General features: G+C 31.3%; 2 protein-coding genes, 1 long non-coding RNA gene and 1 pseudogene across 5 annotated transcripts; 3 read left to right on the plus strand and 1 right to left on the minus strand.

The window, feature by feature from the left end:
• Positions 3,308-10,171, plus strand: LOC104741902 (annotated as a pseudogene).
• LOC104741903 (mevalonate kinase-like) lies at positions 14,644-16,157 on the minus strand. Of its 3 annotated transcripts, XR_760399.2 has the most exons (4): positions 15,844-15,935; positions 15,312-15,492; positions 15,148-15,206; positions 14,644-15,036 (listed from the first exon to the last, which is right to left on the minus strand). XR_760399.2 is itself a non-coding variant. In XM_019235721.1 (2 exons), the coding sequence occupies exons 1-2, from the start codon at positions 16,129-16,131 to the stop codon at positions 15,352-15,354; spliced, it is 429 nt and encodes a 142-aa protein (XP_019091266.1). In that variant the 5' UTR covers positions 16,132-16,157; the 3' UTR covers positions 15,312-15,351. The 3 variants fall into 3 exon arrangements, 1 of the variants encoding a protein (XP_019091266.1); XR_760398.2 differs by having other exon boundaries at positions 15,148-15,492; XM_019235721.1 differs by lacking the exons at positions 14,644-15,036; positions 15,148-15,206 and having other exon boundaries at positions 15,844-16,157.
• On the plus strand, positions 16,171-16,723 carry LOC109128776. Its single transcript, XR_002035086.1, has 2 exons — positions 16,171-16,294; positions 16,534-16,723. It is a non-coding gene; the product is annotated as an uncharacterized LOC109128776 (long non-coding RNA).
• Positions 19,719-23,878, plus strand: LOC104741904 (protein DETOXIFICATION 21). The gene is made up of 8 exons (XM_010462831.2): positions 19,719-20,141; positions 21,488-22,029; positions 22,437-22,523; positions 22,701-22,757; positions 22,846-23,084; positions 23,170-23,288; positions 23,429-23,515; positions 23,632-23,878. Exons 1-8 carry the CDS (start codon positions 19,872-19,874, stop codon positions 23,719-23,721), a joined length of 1,491 nt encoding a protein of 496 aa, XP_010461133.1. The 5' UTR covers positions 19,719-19,871; the 3' UTR covers positions 23,722-23,878.

A 23,903-nucleotide genomic window follows, 5' to 3' on the forward strand; every position in this document is an offset into this window, starting at 1 on the left:
GGGGGGGGGGGGGTGTATTCAAAACAGGATTTTGGAAGATTTGTGATGTTTTTTTAAAATTCACTGTTATTCAACTAGTGATTTTAAAATCACATCTCAAATCCACTGTTATTGAAAATAAAATTTGTTAAAAATCACTCACAATCCACTGTTATTTAATCAACAATTTGCAAAAATCATAACAAATCCACTTTTATTCAAAACCAAATTCCTTTTTTTTTTTTTAAAACATAATAGTGATTGTGAGAGACTTTAGATACATTTTTGTAAGGAAAATCCTATTAAAACAATCCCACCTTCGAGAATGGTTTTGAAGGATTGGTTAAAAAAAAAAATACGATTTTGTTATAAAAACAAATTCTGGACTCTCTTTCTATCTTATATATCTCAACCTCTGAGGTAATAGTACTTTGTACCTTTCTCTGTTCAATTAGTGCTGGTAACTAATTGGCTATGATATTATCTCAATCCACTGTTCTTCTCTCTCGATTACAGAGGTAATAGTGATTGTGGCCAAATTCATTCACGGTGGAGTGTTGCTCTATTTTGGTGTGAGAAAACAGAGTAATGTGACCAAATTCATTCACCACTTTGTAATTCACGGTGAGTAATACTCTGATATGGAGTTATATTTTCTGAGCCACAATCTCGTTTATGGACTTCAGAATCTTCTTAAAGCCCCAATTAAAGTCTCACCAAATCTCATCAAATCACAAATTATTTTTTTTTTCAAAAATGGAAAGTAATAACAAATCCACCAAATTACCTTAAAAACTCACTGAAAATCTCCTAAAATCCAAAAGTTCATAAATCCTCCAAAATCTTCCAAAATTATATTTTGAATATACCCCCTTAGTTATCCATTCTTTGAAAATATCACTTATTAAATGTGAAAATTATAAAGTTTTGTAAAGTTTAGAAGGTAATACTTGATGAAAAATGATATCTAGAAACTCGATCCAAGTGTTTGTAAGGTTTTACAATATATGTTAAAAGGTTTTACAAGGTTCTTATAAAAAAATTATACGATATTTATAAAATTTTATACACATATAAAAATAGGTTTCATATACTTTTATAAGGTTACACACTTATTTGAGTATATTTCAAAATTTTAAAAGCATTTTTGATAAGGCTTTTTAAAAAGGCATTTTTAAAAATGTCATTTTGAAAACTACCCTGATTTTGAGTTATCCTTTGGAAAATACCCATTTTCTCTTTTTAATAAAAAATACAATCTTTTAAATGTAAAATGTAAAATTTTCCAGAATTAAATTTAAACCTATATTTCTAGTAAATCAAAACTACAATAGAATTTTAAAGAAAATAAATAAACAAAATTTGAAAAATTATTCTAGTAATATATATATATATATATATTATTGATTTTATATATTAAAATTTAGCAAGATCATCATCTAAATATATTAAGAGATAGAATTTTTTTGATTTTATATACTCAACATATCACCAAATTTTGTTTCAACGCAAATAAAACTATTTTATGTGTTTTTTTTTGTCAACCATTGGATCACTGCACTAAAGTCACTTCACATATTTTATGTGTTTTCAATAGTAATAAATCATCAATCTACACCATGAAAATAACATATGACTTAACATTGGTAGAATGTTGTTATTCTTTTTTTTTTTGTCACCAGTAGAATGTTGTTATTTATTATTATTTTTAAAATATTTAGGATCATAAATATTTAATTATTAATTATATAACAACTTTGTAAGAAAATTAATTATTACAAATAACTTGATTTTGTATCAGGCTATTTTTATATCTGACGTATAGGTGGTAATGGAACAAAAAAATATGTTGACGGCGATGAGAGTGGGAGACTATTTGGACGACTGGTGGCTGTGGAGATTGTGGTGTGGTGGTTGATTACATTTGCCGCTTCTCTTTGACTTAATACATTTGTGATGGTAGAGTATAAAGCGAAATGCTCAAAAATCAAGTCCTTATATATACATATGGCATTGATTTGAATACTTTAATAATCAAATTTTAACATGTACGATATAGAATGTTCATTATACTTCACAGAAAAAATTAAAAAAAAAAAAAAACATTTGGTTCTCGAAATTCTTAGATTGAATATGACAATCTTAATTCACTAAAAATAATGTAATTGCTTAGATTTCTCAATCTTGTTAGCAAAAAGAAAGTGATAACACTTTATTGTGCTCGTGACTTGATTCTTGTTTTTATGGGTATATGATGCAACACGTCGTCAAGGCCTATGTGTCCCAAAAAATGATCGCAAGCATTAATTACACACAAACTCTTCCTCCCCCTCTCTCTCACTCTTTTCTATTTATTCCCTCCTACTCTCCTGTCTTAGACTATGTGCATTGCTAAATTATTCAACACCCTTCTTTGATACAAAAAAAACAAAGACTCCACGATGTCCGGAGGAGAAGAGCTCACGGAGGCTTTGTTNTTTTTTTTGTCAACCATTGGATCACTGCACTAAAGTCACTTCACATATTTTATGTGTTTTCAATAGTAATAAATCATCAATCTACACCATGAAAATAACATATGACTTAACATTGGTAGAATGTTGTTATTCTTTTTTTTTTTGTCACCAGTAGAATGTTGTTATTTATTATTATTTTTAAAATATTTAGGATCATAAATATTTAATTATTAATTATATAACAACTTTGTAAGAAAATTAATTATTACAAATAACTTGATTTTGTATCAGGCTATTTTTATATCTGACGTATAGGTGGTAATGGAACAAAAAAATATGTTGACGGCGATGAGAGTGGGAGACTATTTGGACGACTGGTGGCTGTGGAGATTGTGGTGTGGTGGTTGATTACATTTGCCGCTTCTCTTTGACTTAATACATTTGTGATGGTAGAGTATAAAGCGAAATGCTCAAAAATCAAGTCCTTATATATACATATGGCATTGATTTGAATACTTTAATAATCAAATTTTAACATGTACGATATAGAATGTTCATTATACTTCACAGAAAAAATTAAAAAAAAAAAAAAACATTTGGTTCTCGAAATTCTTAGATTGAATATGACAATCTTAATTCACTAAAAATAATGTAATTGCTTAGATTTCTCAATCTTGTTAGCAAAAAGAAAGTGATAACACTTTATTGTGCTCGTGACTTGATTCTTGTTTTTATGGGTATATGATGCAACACGTCGTCAAGGCCTATGTGTCCCAAAAAATGATCGCAAGCATTAATTACACACAAACTCTTCCTCCCCCTCTCTCTCACTCTTTTCTATTTATTCCCTCCTACTCTCCTGTCTTAGACTATGTGCATTGCTAAATTATTCAACACCCTTCTTTGATACAAAAAAAACAAAGACTCCACGATGTCCGGAGGAGAAGAGCTCACCGAGGCTTTGTTGAAAAACACGGCGGAGAACAACGGAAATGAGGATGACTTGGGGATGAAGGAGAAGGTTTGGATTGAATCAAAGAAGCTATGGGCTGTGGCGGCGCCGGCGATCTTCACGAGATTTTCTACGTTCGGAATTCAATTGGTAACTCAAGCTTTCATCGGCCATCTTGGCCCAACCGAGTTGGCCGCTTACTCCATAACCTTCACCGTTCTCCTCCGTTTCAGTAACGGTATCTTGGTTAGTACTTTTATGATTCAAATCCCTTGCTTAATGTGGATTAAGATATATAACTAATTATATATAGTATATATCAGAATAATAGTACTAGGTTGCCTCCAACGTCCAAAACACTACAATGAAAGAGTAACATCTACTCGTCATACTATTGCTGACCATTAATAATCAAACACGTTTTGCTTAGAAATAACTTTCCATAAGTTTCTCCACCGGATTGGCTTACAATAAATGAGAAGCTATACTGGAAAAAAGGGAACTTTCATAGAAAAATGATTATGATAATCCTTTTAGGTAAAGGAAAAATGAAAATTTAAAAAAAAAATCTTATGGACTAAAAACTATTAGAAATAAATCAGCTTAAAAAAAAGACTATTAGAAATAAAATTCTTCCAAAACTTCCATCTATTCTTTAGTACTGTACTATTAAAATAGTTACTACTCAATATTAGTTTGATTTTGGATGTCATAAATAGAAGGAAAGAAAATGGTTGGAATTTTTTTTCCAAGATACCTACCAAAATTTAGCCAATCAACAATAAAGGCTGGTTGAGGAAAAGAAAAAAACAATAATGGCTGTCGCTCGTTTAATCTGAAAACTCCATAAAAACAGTAAAAGCAGTATAACTGTATAACCTTTTCATTTATGTATAAAAACTATGACGAAATTTTATTTTTTAAAATCTCTTCAACCTTTTAGTATGTTTTAATCACAGCCGAAGTAAAATATGTTTATAGTTAGAGAGAAAACATATCATTTGAATTCTTTTTGCCGGAAAGTTGAAATAACGTAGTATTCATGTGAATGCTGATTACTGACAGCAACAATGCTTCTCGTAGCATGATTTTTTGTTGTTTTGTCTTTTTTTGATAAAAGATATATGTTGTGGTTTCTTGCCAACCGCAAATATCTTTATACATAACATAACGCATTTTTTATACTACTATATTAATCGAAAAGTATAAATATAAAACCAAATTTATAAAGTATGAAAATTTACATTGTCATGCCATTGTTCTTAAAGCATATATTTATTTTTTTAGTAAAGATAAAAATATAATTTTAATATTAGACTAATACAATTTTTTAAATAATTATTAATTTCTAAAAAAAATCATTTTAATTAATTATGGACGAAAATCACTAATTAGTTTTTAAAAATTGTAAACCAATCAGAATTTTAAAAAGTAAGATTTTATTTCTAAGTATACAAATCATTAATTTAGTAACAAAATTTGGAATATTTTAAATTATGATTCACCTAACATCTTTTTTATTATTTAATTTAAAAATTGTTTTGAATTATCATAGAATATATATGATAAATAAATATGTACATTTTTTTTGCATATGTTGTGATTTGAATTTTTAAAAACAAAGATATATTACTCAATTTATGAAGAAAAATATGTGTTTTAATGTTCCACATCGCCAGATTGGTAAAACTAAATTTCTGTGGTTGATAAATTAATATTTTTTTTTTTTTTTGTCAACCAAACATTAATCTAGAAAATAACTCCAAGGTTGGTTGCCCAAACCGGAGGGTAAGAGTTTACAAAAGAAATTTCAGAAGGTAAAGATCTCGAGGAACGAGCAAGAGCGGAGCAAGCAAAAATTAGATGTCTTTGGAATCTTCGAACATTAGATGTCTTTGGAATCTTCGAAAGCGTGAAAGAAGGAAAGGAAGAGCGGAGCAAGCAAAAATCATCCAACAGGTTGGAGAAAGCGGGCCACTCATCAGGAGACTGTACCATCGCCACTAATTCTGTACAATCCGTCTCAAAACGTTGACAATCGATATCCCTCGCCAGTAGAGATTCCATCGCCCAAATCAAGGCCTGAAGCTCCGAATGTAGGGGAGAAGGGCTCCGTCGTTGACTTCGTGTTCCCATTAACACCGTGATATCCTCCCTGTCACAAAACAACCAACCCAATCCTACAAAAGGGTCCGAGACCTTCCAAGAACCATCAACCTGACACCGGGGAGAAGGGTCCCGAACCTCCACAGGCAAAGGATCTAGTGCAGCTGAGTAGAAGGACTTGGCCTCTTCCCATAACACTTTGTCATTGGTCGCCTGATTAATAACCTCAATTGGTTCCGCTTCAATTCCTTGAAAAACTTTTTTATTTCTATCCTTCCAAATTGACCATAAGAGTCACGGTATACGTAGACATATATCCGGAACATCCGTTTGGGATAATGCCCGCCAAAAGAGAAAATCCATATTCGAATATATTGAACCATAGGGAAACCCCCAGGGTTCGAGGCAATCGGGGACAAATCCCAGATCCGACGTGAATGGGAACACTCAAAAAGAGCGTGATTTATAGTCTCCACCTCCGAGTCACATCGTTTACATAGAGTATCGCACCGGACACCCCGATCTGCCAGCCGCTCCATTACAGGGAGGGAGCCGGAAGCAATCTGCCAGAAAAAATGTTGAACCTTCGGAGGAACCTCAAGTTTCCAAGCGTGTGCCCTAAGCGTCGTGCACGACGGTCCATATTCTACCTCCTTGATTAATTCTCGGGCTAACCGATAACCCGATTTAACCGTATATTTCCCTGATTTAGTATAGTGCCAAATCAATTTATCGGGTTTATAAACTCTACTAATCTCCATAGAGTGAATAATTTGGACATCCAAGAGGTCCAAAAACTCCTCAAGAATTGGCATGTGCCACTCCTTAGTAGTTGGATTAATCAAATGATTAACCATTAAACTGGGAAGTAACAATCTTCCTCGACCATTCGCTGGTCATGGTGGATTATCTGGAATCCAGGGATCCCGCCAGACTGAAACCTGACAACCTGAACCTATCGCCCAACGTGATCCGTGTACCACCAAACCTTTAGTTGAAAAAATACTCATCCAAGCAAAAGAGGGGGAGTATGGCTTTTTGGCTTGTAAGGGATGTTGTTTTCGAAAATAACGTCCTCGCATTACCCGAGCCATCAGCGAATTCGGATAATGAATTAACTACCAAAACTGCTTTGCCAACATTGCATCGTTGAATTGTTCCAAAGACCGGAAACCCAAACCACCATCACATTTATCCGTGCACAACTTATCTCATGCTAACCAATGCATGCCTCGTGCCTTATCATTCGAATTCCACCAAAAGTTTGAGATAGCACTCGTTAATTTAGACGTCAGCTCCTACGTTAATTTATAACAAGACATGACATGAGTTGGGAGAGCCAACGCTACCGATTTTATCATAACTTCCTTCCCCCCTTTGGATAAATACTTAGCCGACCAATCATTCACTCGATCATCCAAACGGACGTTCACATAACTAAAAACCTTAGTTCTCGAACCCTGGAGGTTCTCGGGAATACCTAGATACGAACCCATACCACCTTCTTTGGAGATACCGATAACAGATTTCAATTGAATCGTTCGATCAGACGGAACTTTTTTCCCAAATATAATAGAGAACTTTCTTCCCAAATTAATAAATTTTATTTGGTCACAATTATAATATAATAATTAATATTTTAAAATATTTCACAAAATAATGATGCGAATACAATAAACAATATAAAATAGTAATATACATTAAAAAAAAATACTATAATCTTTTAAAATAAGTATTTAAAAAATATATATATAGATTTACCAAACAATTGTAATATTAAAACTTAAAAATAAATACTATCTCAAACAAAATAACATTCTAAAACAAATATAACAATAATTTTGTATTATAATCTTTAAAAAAATGTTGATTTGTGCTTTATAGGCCTTATATCTCTTATATCTCCTGGTTACTATTATTCGTCGATGATAGATAACATAAGTACATACCAATTTCGTTGACCGCTTTAAAAGATTAGACAAAAATTGCTTTTAGAAATTAAACCCATCAGACTAAAACCGTTTATCAAACTCAAATAAAATTTGCTTGACCAAACTTTATTCAGCTAAGACTTATGAAACTACAGTGTCTCAACTCTCAACTCTAAATTATTATTATTTCTAATGCAGTTAGGCATGGCCAGTGCATTGGAAACACTATGTGGTCAAGCTTACGGAGCCAAACAAAACCATATGCTCGGGATCTACCTCCAAAGGTCATGGATCGTCCTCACAGGTTGTACCCTTTGCCTCATACCCATCTTCATCTTCTCTGGCCCTGTCCTCTTAGCCTTAGGTCAAGAGGAACGTATTGTCCGTGTGGCTCAGATCATAGCTCTGTGGCTCATAGGCATCAACTTTTCCTTCGTGCCTACCTTCACTTGCCAAATGTTTCTCCAAGCTCAGAGCAGGAACAAGATCATTGCCTATGTAGCTGCTGTCTCCTTAGGGCTCCATGGCTTCTTCTCGTGGCTCCTAGTGGCTCATTTCGAATTCGGGATCACTGGTGCTATGATCTCGTCGCTCGTTGCGTACTGGTTCCCTAACATTGTACAGCTCTTGTATGTCACGTGCGGTGGGTGTAAGGATACGTGGAGAGGATTCACTATTCTGGCGTTCAAAGATTTATGGCCTGTCTTCAAACTATCTTTAGCTTCCGGTGGAATGCTTTGGTAAGGTTTCCTAATTTTAAATAAAATACGGAGGAATTAGTGTCTCATCAACCAAACATTTACACAGAAAATAAAAGGTCTTATTAGTGTCAGTGTGGCAGCATTTCATAAAGATAGCTTTAAGTTTCCCCTGTCTTTTGCCAAATCAAGAGATTGGTTTCCACTTTGATGCATTTACTTGGTCAATGTATTAGTTTTCTGGCTACACACTTAATGATTATCAACTAGTTTAGGATAAATCTGGTTACCAAAGAAAGTTCATAACATTTTTGCAAATTAAGATAAAGTTTGCAATTAGTAACATTTTTCAAGTCAAAACCACAGACTAAAGTCCTTTAGTTACCAGGATTCCAGGAACGACTTTGTCAAAGATTGATATTGATATATAATTTAAAACTGTAAACTACCTCTAAACTAAAGTTTTACTATATTTACATATGTCATTGAGAATTTTATAATTTTAGTTATAATGATAATTGTTACTTTTTCTTTTGTTACTTAATTAGTACTTACTTTGTGGTCGTTATTTTGGACAGCTTAGAGCTATGGTACAATTCGATCTTGGTACTACTCACTGGAAATTTGAAAAACGCAGAGGTGGCTCTTGATGCACTATCAATCTGGTAAATCAACAAGCATTGACCTTGTGTCCCTGCTCATCTCCATAACCAATACCGATTTAAACAAATATACGTTATCTTTAGTATTAACTTGACTCTTAAGTATCTACTATGGTATTAGTAATATTAGATAGTGACGTATAAATCATATTTTACAAATCGACTAATCTTTCCCAATTTTTTTTTCTTGCAGCATCAGCTTTAATGGACTGGCGATGATGATATCACTTGGGTTTTTGGCAGGAGTAAGGTGAATTGATGCATCTCTATAGATTCATACATACACACTTCACTTTATAATTGATACTATTTACATATCATCTTCTAACTTATCTATATATATAGTGTACGAGTCTCCAACGAACTCGGTAGAGGGAACGCAAAAGCAGCCAAGTTTGCAACATTGATAGCGGGTTTAACGTCACTACTTATAGGAACAGTTATGTTCTTCGCCTTCTTGTTTCTAAGAGGAAGAATTTCCTACATTTTCACTACAAGTGAAGCTGTCGCCGCAGAAGTTGCCGGTCTTTTCCACTGTTAGCCGTTTCCATACTCTTGAACAGTGTTCAACCCGTTCTTTCTGGTATGTATTTTTTTGTTTCTTTCTATTTGACGCATAGAACGCATAGAAATATTCGAATCAATGATGTTCAAAGTAGTTTGTGTGTTTGAATTGGTTTAAACCGGAACAGGAGTTGCAGTGGGAGCAGGATGGCAGGGATATGTGACTTACGTTAACCTTGCTTGTTATTACCTTGTCGGAATACCTTTTGGTGCAATCCTTGGCTACGTCGTTGGTTTGCAAGTCCAAGTAAGTTTTTCGTTTTACTTGGTTTAGTTTTCTGATCTTGGAGACAAAAATGTGTAGAAGTGACATTAAACTATTGAAAATAACATAACCTTTTTTTTTTTCTATATGTACATAGGGTGTATGGATGGGGATGCTCTTTGGAATATTTATTCAGACTTGTGTGCTTGCCATCGCGACTCTCAGAACAGATTGGGATCAACAGGTTAGAAATTGATTATTAGTGTTTTAAATCTTTTCGTGAATTAGTTTAAGATAAAAGAATTGAAGTTTTTCTCCAAACAAAAATAATGAGTTTGTTCAAGCAAGCTATATATGTTCTTGGACCTTATACTTTTTTGTTGTCACTTTTTTTAGGTATCTACGTCGTTGAGAAATTTAAACCGGTGGGCTGTACAAGAATCAACGGATGCAAATCCAATTTCATCAGAGGAATAATATTCTTCTACGATGATTTGGTCACCGAGTTGTCTGCTTATTCTATTAGTTACTAGATTAAAACCGTGCTCTACCATTGAAATTTATTTTATTTATATTATAATTTTTATATAAAATATAATTTATGTGATTGTTTTTATAAGTTTTTTTGATAAAACATTATGCAGTAAAATCATATGCTAAATATGATGGCTTGAAAAAAAACACAAATTTTGAAATTTTATATTGTTTATGATTCTAGATAAGTATATGTGCTATAACACTGATTAAATTTTATTTTATACAAAATTTTATTTTAATATGTTGTATTAGTTTATATATGTGAAGTTATTTCAACAATATATATTCTACATCATGAGTTGAATGTAATTATAAAACATAATTTTGTAAATTTGGTTTTTAAAAAGCAAGTTATTATATTATGAGTAATTTAATATATTGTTATACTTTTTTTAATATATTTGGTTTCTTGTAATTCTTTCATATTATAGTGACATAATATTAACATTGCTATAATAATTCAATTTAGAGTGTTTATAGTTTCTAACTTTTATATCAAGGTTCAATATTTTAAAATATTTCAAAATAAATTATTTTAAGTTTATTATATAATATAAAATTATAAAATTCAACAAAAAATATGAAATTAAATTTAAATATTCAAATTTTGACCCATTACTCAGTAAATTTTTTAATTCAATATAGATTATTTTTAAAGAATAATATTAATAAAGCTTGAATATTTTATATATTAAACTATTTATATTTGTTTTTTAAAATTCAACTTATGGTATATGCGGAAATAAAATTATTTTTAATTATAATAAATAATATGATAATTTATTTGTTTCACAAAATAGACTCATATATAAAAATGAGAGGTGAAGTATAATGATAATTAACAAATTAATATGTTAAGTTAGATATTAAAGGATTTTCTTTGATGAATAATTTAATAAAGGGATAATATGATAATTTGTATGATATAAAATGACTCTTTAGAATATTCTGTTTAAGATTTTTGTAAACAACATGCTCTAGTAATAAAATCTTCCGAAAATAAATTAAGGTTGCACCCACTATTTAACATGTAACCAATTAATCTATAACCTATTTGTAACCAATTTATAAAATTTATATAGTCTACAAAACAATGTTCTGTACTTCCGTTTTATTATAAAGGGGATACTATTGTTATTTGTTTTTTGTGCTACTCTACCTGTCAAGGTATAGGTAGCATCATAACAAGAATTCGATTTGTAACGAGTTAAATCCAATGCTTTTATATTTATCCGGGATCCTACTATATTAATTGGGAAGTACAAATATGAAACTAACCTTAAAATGTGTAAAAAAATTACATTTAATTGCCATTAAAAAAACTTAATTAAACTTAGTTAATTAATTAAATAAGATAATTAATTAAAAAAAGAAAAAATGCTGACAGATCAAATATAAAAAAAATCTAGAAAAATAAATCAGCCATCATCCTATGATTTCATTCATCGACATTTTCTAGGCCACACAATTGATTTGTTTTTTTTAGAGAAAGAACTCATATACTCAGTTTCGAACCATCACCTCCACAACATCTGATGTCAGAGCCGGCGCTAGGAATAATAAGGCTATAGACAATATAATTTTGAAGGCTGGTTAGTTGAGAAAAAACAAAATTTATTACAAACACCATGATAGAGGAATCGAACACGACACCTATTATTAATAATCAACCACTTTAACCACTAGACTACTAAGATATTTTAAAATTTTTACGGTCAGTTATTTACTTAGTATATTTACGGCCGCAAGCTCTTGCTTGCCTTGCTTGGCCTCATGACCGGTACTGTCTGATGTAACCTTAACATTTAGGCAAATTCGCCCGAAACTAAGAAATATCAAACAGAAATGGTTGAACATCTGTAACTGTTAACATTTTAGCACCCTCAATAAAAATTATTTTATTAATGACTAGAATTTGTATCCGCGCGCATGCGGGATTTTAATTTAAAATATTTCTTATCAATAGAAATTGTTGAGCTCAAATATAATCATTCCAACTTTTGAGTATAAATATATAACTTACTTTACTCAGTGATATACAACATATATATTTTTTAAGATAATAAGAATCATTGAATATGAATATAATTTGAAGATTAAAAGATAAATCTATATAAATGTAGTACTTATTTTACTAATCTATATATAACATATATTGCCTAGTGTGGCAATAATATTGTCGACAATCTTTTGACCTTTATCTTTAAAAGAACACATTCCATATTCATATATCATGAAAACATAATTTTAAAAGTTCTAACGTAAATGTCGATCGTTTATCTAATTATAGAGACCATTTAAACATATCGATACCCTACCTTAAATGCGAATATACAAAGTTTCATGAACAGTTTTACTGCTATGTCGCTACAATGAGGTTGTCCAAATGCATCATTTGCCATAATAGAATTTCAGACTAAGTCAAGAATGCTTAAATGATGAAACATTTAAACCCCATAATGAATATCTATTCATTAATCCAAGCTACGTATTTTTCTAAAATCTCGTATGTTATTTGCAGATGTTAATTTTGTGATGCAACTCTAGCTTCGTATTCTCAAAAAAAACATAGTGTACTTTAAATATGTTGTTTTTGCCAATGTTTTGGGTTAAAAGCATTTGATAATATATATATATATATATATATATATATATATATATGTATATGTTATATTTTTTATACATGTTTTATACCATGTTATAAAATTGTAGCTCCAGTTGATAATATATCTTATGAAATATGCTACACAAATCACATGCCACTTTTTGTAACGACTTGCATATCATTTTTTCTATATTTCCTGATCATTGATTTTGTTTTTTTAGATAGATTATTTTTCAAAATTCTTTTTCATAGTTTTCCCAAAAAAAAGTGTACCCCTTACAATGTATTTGTTTTAGATCAAAACTTTTAAGTTAAGTTAAGTTAAGTAATTAATCTTTTCTTTCTTATAAGTAAAATTTAATAATAAATCTTTAAGGTATATGTTTCTTAGAAACTAATGTTTCACTTCAATTTTATTTTCATGTTTAGATTTTTATAAATACAATTACATAACTTGTTTTTTTACTCCACCATGCATTAAAATCTTACTTACATTCTAAAACTCATTAACCCATTCTAAATTTTGGGATAGAATTATTTTTGGTTATAATTTTAATAATAACATTATTATTAAAACAAATTTATAGTATTACTTTTACTATTTAAAATTTTCATTTAATTTACTTAATTCATATTTAGATAGTTATTATTTTATTATTTACTAAAAAATTATATTATTGTTTATACTATTTTAAAATTTAATTAATTTTAGTTAATTAATTTTTTTATTTATTGTTTACTATTATTAATTATAATTAATAAATATGCAATGAATGAATATTAAAAATAGTATTTTATGCAAAAAAAATAAAAAAATTGATTAGGTGGATGCTGATGTGGAGGAAGGAAAAGTGAGCAATGTTACCTTTATATATATAGACTAGGGATTACACCGTGCTACGTGCGGGTATGTTTTTTATGAGTTGTTTTAAAATTAAAAATTTTGAATGAAACATTTAATTTTTTTAGTTGATTGTAAAAAAAAGTTTATAGATTTTTCTCTACATGTTGGGAAATTATTGTATACAACTATATACTTGTACATTTATGGTAGTAGATATAGTTACATGCTAGGCTATTGATTGTCTTCTCGTCCTTTGAATGTCTCTAGGTACATAACACACACATTAGTTATTTTCTTCATCTTCAGTTGGCACTCGTTTAGAACTATGTAGCTCGGTAATGAGGACGTCGGTATCTATCCTAGAATAAGTGTAGGAGTTATGTCTATAATTTTGAAGTATATAAATGTGGTTGCCTCTTTGACAATTTGTTGATATTTGCACCCATGAATTGAAGGCTGCTTGCCGTCATTTTTTATGCCTTGTCCTCTTGTATTATGTGATATGTAAGAAGGTTCGAGAATGTTAACAGCTGAGCAACATACCTCTTATAATGGCTTTAAAAAAATTTGTACTCTCCTCTGTTTCTTACAGGTTCATGATTTACATAAGTGAGTGTGAAATTAACATATTAAACGGACAATTGTAATATTAATATGATTAGGATTCATAACTTTAAAACTCTAGGAAGAAGAACTCTAAGAAACAAATGAATATAATTTCATTCAAAAGATTAGGAAAAAATGAACACTTGATTGGAATCGATTTCTGGAGGAGCAAGAGGCGTAATCCCACTTCACTATGATGAGTTTTTCTACAACTATCATCTCACGCAATCCTCCACCAACTCGGCCGAAGTTTTGCACTGTATTGAGAGTAATACATGAATTCTAGACTTCTAGTAAGGTATTACTATACAAATCTAGAGAAGATGAGAAATCAATTATTTAAAGATATTTATTCAACTAACTGTAACTTGTTTATCACATAAGTGGTAATTATGTTTGCTTATTTTCCAGGTGGCCTCTTCCACATCCTTCTCTGCTGATGACACATGAACAGAAGTTACTCCCTATGGGTTATCAATATCAAAGGTGTGCCTCATAAACTATTAAAAGCATATTTATTTGACTTTGCAATCATCATAACATGTATTTTATTCGAGCATATATATATCATCTATTCCAAGTCTAAAAAGACAAAGATGGGAGACATATATGATAGATTTAGAACAGCAAACTATATAAAGAGTAGCAATGTATGACGACAGAAACATGTTAGAAAATTGAGAGGACTTTAGATAAACTAAAAGAACACATGTTTGAGAAAGCAGAAGAAACCTTCTTTTCCAAATAGATGAGCTGGTCTACACACAAACATATTCCTCTTCGTATGTCAAAGTTTTCAATACTCTGAACTGAAGAACTCTCTTGATTATCATCCTCTTTGTTCTTGGTAGAATCGCAGCCCCAAATCTCTAAATCATGTGCTTTAAATCACTACATATGAGAATGCAAAACATGTATTGAAGATTTACATAATTAGTTTTCGTTGAAAGTTTTTTTTTATGTTATTCAATTTGCAGCACAAAATTAGCTATCAATCCAAACCTATTGAGAGATGATCCAAACCTATTCAGAGATGATAATGTCGAAATCCTATCTTTATTCTAGTAGACAGATTAGCCAGCGATTAGAAACAAAGAAGAAATGTTTAAATAAGGGACAAGATCAAATAGACAAATTTTGTTCAAAGGATTAAAAAAAGAGTGAACCTTATGTTCAAAGAAGAACTGAAAACGATTTGTGGCTGATTTAGAGCCAGAGACACACATTGGCGGAATGACCTCGTAAAGTGTTCCATAACAGTGATAACAACATCGTCTCACACTCGACCAACGTCACGACTTTGTCGTCATTCTTTACTTTGGAGAACATCACCGTCCCTCGTTCCATCTATATATTACAAAACGGAAAATATGTAAGTCGAAGGGTTAAGACGTCGCATTTATTTGGAAGATAGAAGACGAAGAGATTTTCCAGAAGACATAAATACAATTTAGGTTAAGAGAAGATGAAATTAGAAATCGTTTTTTCTTTCTTAGAGCTTCTCCAACGGTGAGAATGCTATTTTGAGGTTTTTAAATTTTTTAAGATTATATTTTGTACTTTTTTAAAATAAGAACTTGTGAAAGAGTAATTAAAATTTTGCTCCTCCAATGGCAATGGTGAAGCTTTTTATTGGAGTTCTTAATTTTGAAAAAAATGTTTTTCAAAAATAAAATATTTTAAGTAAAACATAATTACTTTAGAGACAAGCTTGTGCTTGACCGTGGTTTTGATCACAGTCTCGATCGAGCTGTGGCTAACCCCCATTGACTGGAGCAGACCTTGGTTCATCTCCATGAGTTCTTTTATACTCTCTTCTTTCTCTGTAACTGAGGTCCCGTCTTTAGATTGAATGATCGCAGCGAACTCTTTACTTATAGAACCCACTGCGTTGGACACCGAGTTCATCGCATCGGGATGTCTCACCGCTCTCTGTGACACATCAGAGACCAGAGCTTTTGTGTTCCGCCCGACTCTCAGTGGCATGTTGGACTGTCACCGAGTTATCTCGCCTGAGCAGAGATCCGAGGATTTGGAGTTGTACAGTTAGAACAAACCGTATGCAGTGACGGTGTTGTCTATCCCAGAAGGTTTCCCATGGATGATCTTTTCGCCTTCAAAAGCCCATTTATTTAGTAACTCAAGATTGGTAATACTATTACTTACTGGCTTTGACTAAAAACATAGAGAGTATAACATGAGCATTCAAAGTCTAGAACCCAAATCAGATGTGAACAATATAAACTCATGGATCACTAGCAGTTTGCGAGGGTTGGTTAGTTCTGGATCCAGTTAACTAGAGAAACAAGAACTGCTACAAAAAGCATAGAACTTTTGCTAATTAATCTCTATATCGATTCACTTATGACTTCATTCCAATAATTACAGGTTTGGTGATCTCAAAGGAGTAATAACAAAGGAAAAGCTTTTGAAAAGTGATCAGAATAACAAAGGAAACAGACAAGATGCACAACAAGAAACGATCTTTATCTATACATTTCCCAGATTCAAACAACTGATAATTGAACACAACCAACTCTGCAAATAAAATAATATAATAAGCCCTTTTGCTCCAAAACGTGGATCAGATCAAACGAGCATTATTATATAATTGGCTCATACGGATCTGCATTTGAACAAAGACTACACATTTAAACAAAGACTACACAAACGAGGTTTAAAGTGAGGGTGATGAGACCAATCTCCTACTCTCAAACAATGGACAAGACCGGTGGAAACAAACAATATATGCCTAAACTCATCTTCAATCATGGATAATTTCATTAATCCTAAGTTTAATCATGGATAATTTCATTAATCCTAAGTTTAATCATGCCTATCACATAAATAAATTAGGATTTAGAAGAACCCTAATTTCCAGAATCAAATACCCAATTCTCTAAACCTTAACTAAACACTAATTCATACAAACAGAAATAGAAACATATCATGTCAAAGACAATTGTATAAGCTTTGATTTGGTGTTCTGATGGTCGATCTCGCCTTTGCAGAGATATTATCGGGAGAGAGGGAGAAGGAAGAAGAAAAATGAGTCGATATAATTTTTTTTTTTTTAAGTATTAAAACATCATCGAACAAGAAGCTGACACGTAGCAATAAGAGGCTCCGAAATTAGAACTGCCTCTTATTCTTTTATGTGTTTTTGATTTACTTTTTACCCAATTTTAACATAAGGGCCCTGCTAAGAGGTCCCGTTGGAGAAACTCTTACACCTTTGGTTGAAGAATGCCACATGGCATCGTTTTTGAACATGTTAGGCCATCTTTATAGAGAGAACATGAGGGTGTTCTTAGCCTAAAAAAAATAGAAAAATAATGAATAGTAGTTTAGAACATTTTTTTTAGTTCTTGATATAGAACTGATATTGGTTCAGTTCTAAAGTGATGTGGCAAGCTGTGAATGGATACAATTTTTTACAAACAATTTTTCACAAATTAAAAGAGGATTTGATTGAGAATATATGGAATAAATTTGGACATTAAACTATATATTAATTAAATAAAATGTTTGTATGCTTTAATTAAGTAATATGTTTTTTTTTTATCTTGAATGTTTTTGTTGTTTCATAAAAATTTGGTATTGTATTTTGAATTTTAATAAAAGTTTTATAAGTTTGTAATTTAAATTTTATTTTATAAGTTTTTATAAGTTTTAAAAGTTCTTAATTACTAATTTTACATTATTTTCATAATATTTATACTCTAAAAACACTTTAAACTGTTCTCCCTATAAAAATGCCTTCACCATAAACATCGGTCGTATTTCACCGAAATTTTCATCAATTAAATATTAATAAATAATAAAAAAGGAGGAGAGAGAAGGAAAAAATGTGAGAAACGATTCCAAGAAACTTTGAGAAACGTTTTTCAACAGCTGGCAAATATTAATGGCCAAATTTTATTTTTATAATTTAATTTTTAAATAAATAATAATATTAAATTAAAACTATTATAATAATATATATTGAGAGACTTTCATAGATTCTACCGATGCATATACCCTTAGTTTTGGTGACATGGACATTCTTTGAAGGCTCAAATTGTCCTTTTTATTATTAGTAATACTCTTCGATCACATGCGGCAATCGAACATCTGCTACAAATTTCATTAAATAATGATTCCACGATGCAACTCTCCTTGAAACACTCAGGTGAATAAATTCTCTTTAAAATACACAAGACCACAACTTAAGGTTTTGTATGCAATATTATGGAATTTCCCTACACTTTACACCATTAAATCACAAGAAACTGCTAATCCTAGGAATTGAACTTGACACTTGGTGTACAAGCCTCTGAACTCTTGATTACTATGTCAAATAGTTTCCACTTTCTTTTTTCTTTTGTTTTATATTACTAGAAGATATTCCGTGCTTAAAGCATGAGTCAACATTTAAAAAAAAAATATAATATAATAAAAAAAATTATAATATAATAAAAAATTATTGTTATATTTCTTTTTAAAAGTTATTTTGAAATGAAATAAAATAAACGAAAGATGATAGCAAATTCATAATTTGAAATCTTAATAAAATCTTTGAAATCTACTTATTAAAAATAATTTTATTGTCTACTTGGATATAAAATGTTGAAATTCTGATTGGTTACTATTTAAAAAAAAAAGAAAATTAGTAATTTTCATCCATAATTTTAAGAGAGAGAAAATATTTTTTTAAACTAATAATTATCTGTATTTTTAAAAAATCTTAGCTGTTAAATTTTTTTTTTTCAAGTACAAATTAGTTTTGATTTGAATATATTTTTTTACTTTCCTATTTTTTTTTATTTTTGATCTTTCAGCATTTTTTATTTTTAATTAATTATATTTATTTAATTAATTAATTAATCTTAATTAAATTTTCTAATGGTAATTAAATGTAATTTTTTACACATTTTAAGGTTAGTTTCATATTTGTAGTTCCCAATTAATATAGTAGGATATTTTAAAAATGTTTGGTTTATTCCAACTCTACTCTATTTTTGAATTGATCTCCAAATTTTAGTGTAAACATAAAGATCTTTAAATATAAAGAAAAAAATGAAAATTTATATTTTTGAAGATAAAAACAGAAATGGGTTAAAAAATAATCTTACTTCTTTAAGAATTTATATTGGTAAATGTTTCGCTCAAATTTTTGAATTGTTGGATTGAACCATAATGTAAAGGATTAAACAAAACTTCATAAAAACAATAATAAAATACTTATTTAATTTTGAACGATATTTAAGAGAAACATGTGAATTATTTTCATCAAAAAGAACATATTAACTTTTTCTAATTTTGTTTGACTTACGAAAATGTACGGTCAATAAAAATGAATTTTTGATTTGGAGAGTTCTGGATTATCATAATCGTAATTAAAATAAAAAATCTATCGCTCCGAATCTTGGTAGCACAAGAATGTGCCAATAGTATGGTATGCTCCCCCAATGCACGTATTTAAGATACAACTAATTTCTTTATTAGAGTGTTTAAATCTCACTGCTTACTTCCTGCAAGAGGCGTAGACGGCTTTTTCGTTTCCCAATAAAATATGACGAGTAGATACAAAAAAATAAAGAAAAAAAACACGTCAAATAAACACAAGATTGGTTCTCTAAACCAATTCAGACACAAACTCTCTCCTCTCTATCCTTCTCTGCCTTCTCTCTTCTATTTAGTTCCTCATACCCTCTGGTCCATCAGATACAAACTGAGAGTCCAAGATGGCCGGAGGAGAAGGAGAGCTCACGACGGCTCTGTTGAAAAAGACCGTGGAGACTGGCGGAGAAGAGGATGAGTTGGGGATGAAGGAAAAGGTGTGGATTGAATCAAAGAAGCTATGGGTTGTGGCGGCCCCGGCGATCTTCACGAGATTCTCTACGTTCGGAGTTTCAATGATAAGTCAAGCTTTCATCGGCCATCTTGGCCCAACTGAGTTGGCCGCTTACTCCATCACCTTCACCGTTCTCCTCCGTTTCAGTAATGGTATCTTGGTTAGTATCCCATACTTCAATTATTACTCNTTTTTTTTTTTTTTTTTTTTTTTTACTGTTATGTTTGATAAAATAAAATAGTACTACTAGATTTCTTTCAACACACTACATCGAAAACTCGCATCTAGTGGTCATCCTATTACTGACCATTAATAAATGAAATACAGGAGTATGTTTTTTATTTGTCATAATGATTACAGATAGCTTTTCATTAATTTTTCCACGGGATTGTCTGACAACAAATGTGTGGGAAAGTGAAAACAGAAAAAAAAAAAACAAAAGACCTTGTAGGAAAATGAATCTGATACGTCTTTTTTGGTAAAGAAATTTCCTTTTTTCTTACAAATGAGAAAACTATCAAATTCTTGCAAAACTCTATACAGTACAATGATGACGGTAAAATATGTATTTGATTCGTGCGAATGATAATAAGAAAAGACTACTAATAATATATCCCTTTTGACAGAAATTTGAAATTACGTATATCATGTGAATACTAACAGAAGACACTGCTTGTAACATGTGGTGGTTTCTTGTCAACCACACATATCTATTTACGTAACACAAGACAACTACATACCAAGTTCGTAGTATCTTCTTCTCCTATCGTAACATGTGGTTGGTTTTTTCTTGGAAATTTATCGAATTAAAAAGTAGGTTGAATAGAATTTTAAGTTCAATAGTATAGTAGAAATTGAACGTATTTTCTACAAAAGTTTAAGATATATGTGACTTTTATACTATAACGTTGGAAAAGTACTGCAGTATATAAATTTGTGGGTCAGCGAGTTTGACAAGATTCATTAGCAGTCCACTTCAGAGGCCTAACCACTTTCTTCCCTGAAAATAAAGTTTGACACATGTTTTCATGTTTTCATTAGAGAAATCCAAAAATCCCATCATATCAAATTTTGTCGAAGCTTTTCTAGCCATATAATGGACGCCATAAAGATCCAAATAGTATTGTAGAATCTAAGTATTGTTGAACTCATTCTTAAATTTAAAAGCATTGAACTCAGCACTTATGCGAGAAATCACAAGAATATACTAGTATTCTTAACTAAAAATCATTAATTCCAGCTATTTATTCCGCTTAAAAATTTATGTAAAGAAACCAAACTTACATTAGATAAGGTTTTAGACAATACGGTTTTAGAAATCAAATCATCAGGTTGAAAACGTTCATAAAACTCATTGAAAGTTGGTTCGATTATACAACTTTTTGAGGATTTTGTTTCGAATATATATGTTATTTTGACAAACTTTTATTATGAACCTGTACAGATGTCTCAACTTTGGTTGATACAACTCTTTCTAACTATTATGTAATAACTACCGTAATGCAGCTAGGCATGGCCAGTGCATTGGAAACCCTATGTGGTCAAGCTTACGGAGCCAAACAAAACCATATGCTCGGGATCTACCTCCAAAGGTCATGGATCGTCCTCACAGGTTGTACCATTTGCCTCATGCCCGTCTACATCTTCTCTGGCCCTATTCTCTTAGCCTTAGGTCAAGAGGAACGTATTGTCCGTGTGGCTCGTATAATAGCATTGTGGGTCATAGGCATCAACTTTTCCTTCGTGCCTTCCTTCACTTGCCAAATGTTTCTCCAAGCTCAGAGCAAGAACAAGATCATTGCCTATGCGGCTGCTGTCTCTTTAGTGGTCCATGTCTTCCTCTCTTGGCTCCTAATGGTTCATTTTGATTTCGGGATCACTGGTGCTATGACCTCGACGCTAGTTGCGTTCTGGTTGCCTAACATTGCACAGCTCTTGTTCGTCACATGTGGTGGGTGTAAGGACACGTGGAGAGGGTTCTCTATGATGGCTTTCAAAGATTTATGGCACGTCTTCAAACTATCTATGTCTTCCGGTGGAATGCTTTGGTAAGCGGCCTTCTTTTAAAAAAATATATAGTGACACAATTTCATATTAATACCTTTTCCTTTCCTATTTTGTTAGTTAAAACACGAGATTGGTTTCCACTTGATGCATCTACGTGGTCATTGACTCATTGTATTAGTTTTGTGGCTTCAGACCAAATAAATTAATAAGTTTAGGAATTAATCCTAGCTTAACGTAGTAAATTCGTATAAAGCTTTTTTTTAAATGTAGATGAGATGAAGTTTCCAAATTAGTATGAGTCAAGTCAGAACCACATGCTCTTTGAGCTTTTTAAGTTGTCAGGAATGACTATTCTCGTTTAAAATAATTCTACTCGTATCATATTGAGAAATTTTAAGTATTACTATTATATAACGTTTATTATTTTTGTGGTGGTTGTTTTGAACAGCTTGGAGTTATGGTACAACTCGATCTTGGTACTACTCACTGGAAATTTGAAAAACGCAGAGGTGGCTCTTGATGCACTAGCAATCTGGTATATATATTAACAAGAATTGCCTTCTTCTAGTCTCCATAGCCAATACAATCTCCAAACACACATCTATACATTTTATTTCCTTGACTCTTAAAGTGAAACTATGGTATAAGTAAAAATAGATAGTAATATGTAAAGTATTTATAAAGCAACTCTTATATACCAACTTTTTTATAGCCTCAACATAAATGGACTGGAGATGATGATAGCACTTGGGTTTTTGGCAGCAGCAAGGTGAGAATAGATACATATATTGATTTTTGTTTCTTTAATGTTAAGATATTTATTTTCTTCTTTGCAACGTAACTATCTCTATTTATAGTGTAAGAGTGTCCAACGAGCTGGGTAGGGGAGATGCAAAAGCAGCCAAGTTTGCAACGTTGATGGCGGTTTTGACATCACTCTCTATAGGAACAATTCTATTCTTCGTATTCTTGTTTCTAAGAGGAAGAATTTCCTACATTTTCACTACAAGTGAAGCTGTCGCCGCAGAAGTTGCCGATCTTTCTCCACTTTTAGCCTTTTCCATTCTCTTGAACAGTGTTCAACCCGTTCTCTCTGGTATACATATAAGTTTTCTACTTGACGCATGATATTGATATTATACCGATACTTAAATAAGTATGTGTTTTTTGAACCGGAACAGGAGTTGCGGTTGGAGCGGGATGGCAAGGATATGTTACTTACGTTAACCTCGCTTGCTATTACATTGTTGGAATTCCTATTGGGCTTTTCCTTGGTTACGGGGTTGGTTTGCAAGTCAAAGTAAGTTTCATTTTCCTTACAAATTTTAACATGTTGTTCTCCTTCGTTGTCAATGGTCTTGGAAACAAAAATTTGTAAAGGTACCAAAATTAACAATTTGAAAATAACATAAAATTATTTATTTTTTCTCTAAATTTTAGGGTGTATGGATCGGAATGATCTTTGGAGTATTCGTTCAGACTTGCGTGCTTAGCATCATGACTCTGAGAACAGATTGGGATCAACAGGTTAGTGTAAAGAATTTGTTTTTGTAGCTGGTTATTCTCCAAACGTACAAAATAATTAGGTTGGCCAAGCAAGCTATGTTCTTGGACCTTATGCTAAATCTTGCTACTTTTTCTAGGTATCTACGTCTTTGAGAAATCTAAACCGGTGGGTTGTACCAGAATCTAGAGATGCAAACAAAATTTCATCAGAGGAACCGAATAATTAGTTTGGATTCTGGAAATTCTCATTAGAAATATCATTACTCTTCTTTTCAATGTAACTTTGTTCTAAAAGGTTGTGAAGAATATCACAATTCACAAGTTTGAGTTGATTTGATGTCCTCGTAGCTAACTGTGATAAGATGTTCATTTTTGGATTAACAATTCAAAGCTCAACAGAAAATTAGTG

This window comes from Camelina sativa, chromosome 14 (genome assembly GCF_000633955.1).
Source record: "Camelina sativa cultivar DH55 chromosome 14, Cs, whole genome shotgun sequence".
Lineage (NCBI taxonomy): Eukaryota > Viridiplantae > Streptophyta > Magnoliopsida > Brassicales > Brassicaceae > Camelina > Camelina sativa.

Excerpts from the sequence above, each read along its gene's own strand:
- LOC104741903 (XM_019235721.1), bottom strand. The coding sequence starts at position 16,131 with ATGCCACTGAGAGTCGGGCGGAACACAAAAGCTCTGGTCTCTGATGTG. Across the intron at positions 15,493-15,843 it reads AGCACAAGCTTGTCTCTAAA|ATGGAACGAGGGACGGTGAT; the intron begins GTAATTATGTTT and ends TGTAATATATAG.
- LOC104741904 (XM_010462831.2), top strand. The coding sequence starts at position 19,872 with ATGGCCGGAGGAGAAGGAGAGCTCACGACGGCTCTGTTGAAAAAGACC. Across the intron at positions 22,758-22,845 it reads GGGTTTTTGGCAGCAGCAAG|TGTAAGAGTGTCCAACGAGC; the intron begins GTGAGAATAGAT and ends CTCTATTTATAG. Across the intron at positions 23,289-23,428 it reads GGGTTGGTTTGCAAGTCAAA|GGTGTATGGATCGGAATGAT; the intron begins GTAAGTTTCATT and ends TCTAAATTTTAG.